At 30.8% G+C, this 6,270-nt stretch overlaps 1 protein-coding gene and 1 pseudogene across 1 annotated transcript in view; both read right to left on the minus strand.

The window, feature by feature from the left end:
• Positions 1 to 386: 386 nt before the first annotated feature.
• Positions 387 to 1,767, minus strand: LOC108731776 (ras-related protein rapB-like; annotated as a pseudogene).
• Positions 1,768 to 4,396: 2,629 nt separating this feature from the next.
• Positions 4,397 to 6,270, minus strand: part of LOC108731820 (uncharacterized) — a 3,222-nt gene continuing 1,348 nt past the window's right edge. The window contains exons 2-5 of the mRNA XM_018462336.1: positions 5,797 to 5,963; positions 5,041 to 5,711; positions 4,875 to 4,977; positions 4,397 to 4,575 (exon numbers count right to left, since the gene is read on the minus strand). Coding sequence (XP_018317838.1) covers positions 4,442 to 4,575; positions 4,875 to 4,977; positions 5,041 to 5,711; positions 5,797 to 5,963 — 1,075 coding nt within the window. The 3' untranslated portion in view covers positions 4,397 to 4,441. The remainder of the gene's footprint in view (positions 4,576 to 4,874; positions 4,978 to 5,040; positions 5,712 to 5,796; positions 5,964 to 6,270) is intronic.

Here is a 6,270-nt window from a genome sequence, read left to right on the forward strand (position 1 = left end):
ATCTTAGACATCTTTAAGATATTTTTAAGAGATCTTAAAATTTATTTAAAAATCAATATCTCAGAAACGTTGATTTGCAACATTGCGAACATTGTATACTACGTCTAATGAATACTCCATAGTATGAACTAAAAGAACTATAGAAACTTATAAAATAAAGATACATTTCTCTATTTTCAGTTGTCAGTACAAAATACAGTGGGACGCGGGAATGTTCGCATCTCCATGTACATTTGGGCTTTGAACACTATGCTATCAATAACGACTACGGATTTTCAAATTCTTCCGAATAAAAAAATTCTTATAAAACATTTAACAACATTTAAAAAATCTAAATTTTAATTAGACCGAAACCGAAAACTGAAAAATAGTAGTTTTCGGTCCGGTTACAATTTCGGTCGAATTTCCGATTTCGGTCCGACTAAAATAACAATTTCGGTCTGATCCGAAAAGAGATGATTGAAACTTATCTCTTTTTCTGCCTTTATAAGATCGATTTTATTGCTGACGACCACAATCGAAACTGCTTCTTTCGTGCTATGTATCTGGTCGCGAAGTGTTTTCACCTCGAGAAATGTGTTTGAATTTACGCCGTAAACTAAAATAAAGGCGCCAGCCAATTTGATATATATATATCGTAGGAAATTTATACCAGCCGGCCGTATCGAAGATATCGAGTATTAAATGAATTCCAGAAACGTCGAAATCCCTTTCATACGTTCTTCTCGACAGTCGGCTTTGGGGTGAAAGTATTATATAGGAACTGATTGATGATTGCAGACTTGCCGACTTTTGCTGCGCCTATCATCACAATTTTGAGCCGAACCGGACTTTCGGACGGCTTTCCACTATTACTGTTCGACTCCATTATTTTTTAATTTCTATAATAGTAGATATGTCGTTTTAATTAACTCATACCTTATTTGACATTTCAGGGAATTCAGCTTAGAAAAGAGGTATTATAATTAGGATAATAAGTTTAAGTGATCATATTGTCAACATTTCCTGTTATATTATTTAAAATGTATCTTTTTAAAGAGATATATTGCTATATTATGATCCCAGTAAACATCAATTAACAACAATATAATGTTAATGTTATAATTTCCCACTCAACAATATAAATGAAATATAACACATGTCATATGAAACGGACCTATTTAAACCTCGATGATTCGAACACGACTAGCGATTGTGCGTAACTGAATTGAACTGAACTAATGGCTGCATTCAGTAGAGAAAGCAGCTTTGCAACTGTTGTAAAATTCTTGAATATGATTGGTTTATACATTTAGATCCATTGAGGAACTAAGGACAAAACCAATCATATTAAAGAATTTTACAACAGTTGCAAAGCTGCTTTTTCTGCTGAACGCAGCCAATTACTAAGGGGCAACCACGCAACTAGTGGCTCAACCCCCCGCTCAGATGGCTTAGGTGATTGCAACGTTGTAAAACCGAGAGCACATAGAAAAATGTAAGGCTGTAAGACGTAAGCAGTAAGGAAATCATAAGATTGGATTCGCTACTGGTCTCTCTACCGTGATTGGCCAATTGGCTTACTGATTACGTCTTACGGCCTTACGTTTTTATATGTGCCATGGACTTAATGCGTCGTCTACAATGGCAGTATCAGTAATGAATGAGGCTGTAAGAGTAAGAAATTGACCAATCATAGTCGATTATTCTTCTTACATTCAACTGTAATTTCTTACCTCAGGGTCAATTTCTTACCCTTACAGCCTCATCCATTACTGATACTGCCATTGTAGACGACGCATAATGGAGCGTTTATATTGGCCGTAATCGTATGCCGTAAAGGAGCTTACAGACCAGAGCGGCGCAGCGGTGAGCGACGAGCGGTAGCCCAATGAGAGCCACGCTTTTGCGTGACATCATTAGTGAAGCATGGCTTTTATTGGGCTACCGCTCGCCGCTCACCGCTACGCCGCTCTGGTCTGTAGGCTCCTTAAGAATTGATTAATCATAATCAAGTATTCCCCTCTCATTCGATGGTAAGAAGGGAATACTCAAAGATGATTGGTCAATTTTTACAAATTACGGCATACGGTTACGGCCAATATCAACGCTTCCTTACGGTACAGTATTGAAGAGAGGCGGAACTTTGAAGAGTAGACAGAGTTAACTCACATTACGCAAGCGCACATTTTCCGTAGATATACACGGAGAGAATTTTTCCTTAGAGTTTATCCTGAAAATATGATAATCGTGGGACAATGTATTTACAAGAATTTTAATGTAAATTTCTCTCATTCATTAATAAAACAACAATAAAGTATAAAATAAGTTTGATCAATTTTATTGAAGTGCATAGTAAAAATCTTTAAAATATATTGTATTGTACTACAATTATCATATTTTTTGGATAAATTTGAAAACAAAATTCTTTCCGATGTATCTGTCTCTAACAACAAAATCAATTAAAAATATACCGGGTGTTTAAAAGATAAAATGTTTTTATCTTTTAAATAAAATTAGGTAAATTTTTATCGTAGAAACAAAGCATTTCAGAGAAAAACGTTTCATACAAAAATTTTGTGAGTTCGAGAGAAACGTAAGATGGTGTCATTATAGCTAGTTTGACCTTAATGGCATTATTAAGATCACAATAGGGTCACATAGAATTTTTTTGATTGCGGGACTCTCCATTTTTTATTACATAGTTTACCTCAAGAGAGCCTTTTAAAACATAATAAAATATTTATTCATTAAGTACTGTTTGAATTATAGGCTTAAAAGTTATAGTATCGTCAACATTAGGATTATGGCCTGCGCACAATACAAGAAATATTAGGAACAGGAATAAATATTATGATTTTAACATATCAGAAACTGATTACATCGAACACACGATTTCTGATAGGTTGAAATCTTAATATTTATTCCTATTTCTAATATTCCCTTCATTGTGGGCAGGCCCTTACTCTAGTCCGTGCAATCAACGGCTAAAATCTTTTGAATATTATTTAGAATTATAACTATGTCAGATCAAATATAACGACCAATTTTTAAATATAAATAATTTTTTAATTTAAATATAAATAAATAATCGAGCAATTTTTGGATTTTATAATAATACAGTAGTTTCTATATTTGATACGACATAAGTAACACAAATGCATAAATACTTTTCAGCTCACAGAGCTCTCTTCAGTTTGAATAATATAATTTATAAATCTTTTTCACGCTATTCCATGATTCCATTAAAGTTCAGATTCTGATGTTTGTCCTCTTTTTCGATTGTAAGAGTTTTTTGATACACCATGTCCAGTGATAAAATTTCATACTAAAATTTCAAATTCTTTAAATTTTTTCCTAGATAGCACACAATATTTATAAAATATTTACAAAATATTTATAAGATTTATTTTAAACTATTTTGTAAATATTTTTATGGTTTTAGATTACACAGATCATAAACATTTATTATAAATATTATGAAATATTTATTCTGAACGTTGTAGTAAATGTTCTGAATATACGTGGGCAACTTGAAAAGTTTCTTAAGTTTCGGAAAGAAAACAACATTTTTTCGGAAAAATTTCATTTTATTTTTCAATATAATTCAATACACTTTGTCCAGCGGTGCTCCAATTTCTTCAAGCCGTCCAAAAAGTACGATGGCTGAAACTTTGCAAAACGCGCGCTATCTCTGTGTGACTTAAGAAACTTTTCAAGTTGCCCATGTACTTAATGAAACATTATAATCCAAGTAAAAAATACTTATTAGAAATATTTATTTATATTTATCATAAATACCATATAAAATATTTAGTTTATGTTTTAATAATATTTCGAATAAAGCTTTATATAAAATATGTATGAAATATCTATATAACATTTTAAAAAATGATTAATAAATATTTATCATAAATATTCTATACTGTCAGGGTTTATGTAACGATCTCTTCGTTTAACGGCGAGATTCTCGTTAAGTCATAACTAGTCATAAGTATTCCAATATAGTCAAAAAAGTGAGTAATTCATGATGTATGTGTCAACCATAGACATGAGGTTTGTTCGCGTCGCAAGCTCCAACATGCTCCGACGTGCTCCTACCATAGCTCCTACTCACTCTATCAAGCGCGTTGGAATGAGTAAAAGCTATGGTAGAAGCAATTGGAATGTGCGACGCGAACAAACCTTATATCTATGGTTGATACATACACCATGAATTACTCACTTTTTTGTGTAAATTATACATATGTGAAACGAAAATGAACTAAAGTTTTTACATATAAACATTACCTGTTACGTATTATACGTGTAATAATATTTATTTAATATTTCAATATTCTTTTCTCTTTGAGATGCGTAACTATGAAAAAAAAATCTGCTAATTTACTTATAAATAATTATTACTAAATCCGTTTATAGAACTGATGTTTTAATAACTTAACATGTTTCATAAAATAAAAAATTACGAAATTAGGCGTGGTTCAATCATTTGTGAAAAATTAAATATAAGTGTATCTTCATTCGGATGACTTTCAGATTCGATTTCGAAGGGAGAAAACTTCTCAAATGGCACTTCCGGAATTTCCTCTTTACCATCTGCGAACAATAAGAAATTTCTTTTCAAATATATAGTTAAAAATATACACAATGGTCGGTATTTGTAAGTCTGTATTTATTTATGTGGTTGAATTAATGTACTTTTGGAACTTAAAGTGAGATAGATAAATGTTTGATATTTAACGAAAGGTGAGGAGTTCTAATGTAGTCTAGTACAGAAAAAAATAGTTGATTTTTATATTTAAGACCGTCTACAGAGCCGTATTAGCATCTTAAGATATTACTCGAAACGATCTTAGAATAAGAACAGACTATGAATACCAGCTAATGTTACCTACGGAGTATCCGAAGAGTATAAGTTCTTGACTGTACGCAAGCCACTACTTCCGCCAAAATAGAATTAGACACCTGAGGCGTGTAATCTGTACCAATTTTTAATGTCTGAAATTTAATATTGTTTAGGAAAAATATAGTTAATTTTAAAATATAATATGAGATACATACTTTGAAGGCAATAATGTCATTAACCTGCGGTTTTCTAGTCATTATTGGAACCTTTTCTAGATCAGCATACAAATTTTTATAACTTTGTATTTCCTTCTTAGATTCTTTATTACATGAAATTTTTTCTGTACTATCTTCCACCATAATTTCGTTTAAATTTTTGCTTCTTATCTCATCGTTTAATATATTTTTCGTTTCAATTTCGTTTTTTAATTTTTTATTTATGAAAGTTATTGGCGTTGAGCTTTGTCCTAATGTTAAAAGCATAGAAAGATCTCTAGAAGACGATGTTTCATTTAAGTAAGATTGATTTCTAGATGCTTCTTGTACTATTTGTCTTGCAATATTATGTTCATTATTTTCTATATCATTAAATCGTATATGTTTTCCTGATGGAATAATATAGGAATCTATTATTTTTGGTTTCTTTAATTTTGGTTCTTTTGATGTATTTTCTTCAATTCTATCAGAGGGCGATACAATAAACCGAGATCGATTTTTTGATTTTCGTTTTCGCACTCTTTTCCTTTTTGCAATGGATACAATCGAATCTATTACGTTACAATCCTCTGTTAAATTATCTGTAGTTTTAGAATCTGTATCTCCTTCACTATAATTGACTATTGTATCACTGATTACACTATAGAATGTCATATCTTTTGTGGTATTATCTGAAATGAAAATGATTAATTATAAAACAAAAATTTCATTTTTCTTGATTTATTTTTACATAGTACAGCATAAATAAAAATTAACTTATTGAAGTTGGTTGCATATTATTCAAGGTATTGCTAAATGTATTTTGTGCAACCATTTCCTGTTTTCCTGTTTTAATATTTGTAGCCTGCTTATCATATATAGAAACATGGCTAGTTTCTACAACAGCTAGAGCTTCAGTATTTATTCCAGATCCAGGAACTACTCTGTAATTTATCAGATCATTAATAAAACTACATATACCTATATTATTTATATATTATAATAAATTTTATTTATATTAATGTTTATTAAAAATAAATCATAACCCCATGTGGACAGTGGGGTGAGTGGACAGAGAGTAGCACTTTGGTTCAGGTTATGATTTATTTTTAATAAACATATAGATAGTATAAAATTTATTATAATATACAGGGTGCTTAGAAAATAATGAAAAATCTTTCGAATAGGGGCATAATGGACTAAACTGAGAAAAAAATTTACCATTTTACAATTTTCGTAATAGTTAACAAG

Source organism: Mycetomoellerius zeteki, unplaced genomic scaffold, assembly GCF_001594055.1.
Source record: "Mycetomoellerius zeteki isolate Tzet28-1 unplaced genomic scaffold, Tzet1.0 scaffold138, whole genome shotgun sequence".
NCBI classification, from domain to species: domain Eukaryota; kingdom Metazoa; phylum Arthropoda; class Insecta; order Hymenoptera; family Formicidae; genus Mycetomoellerius; species Mycetomoellerius zeteki.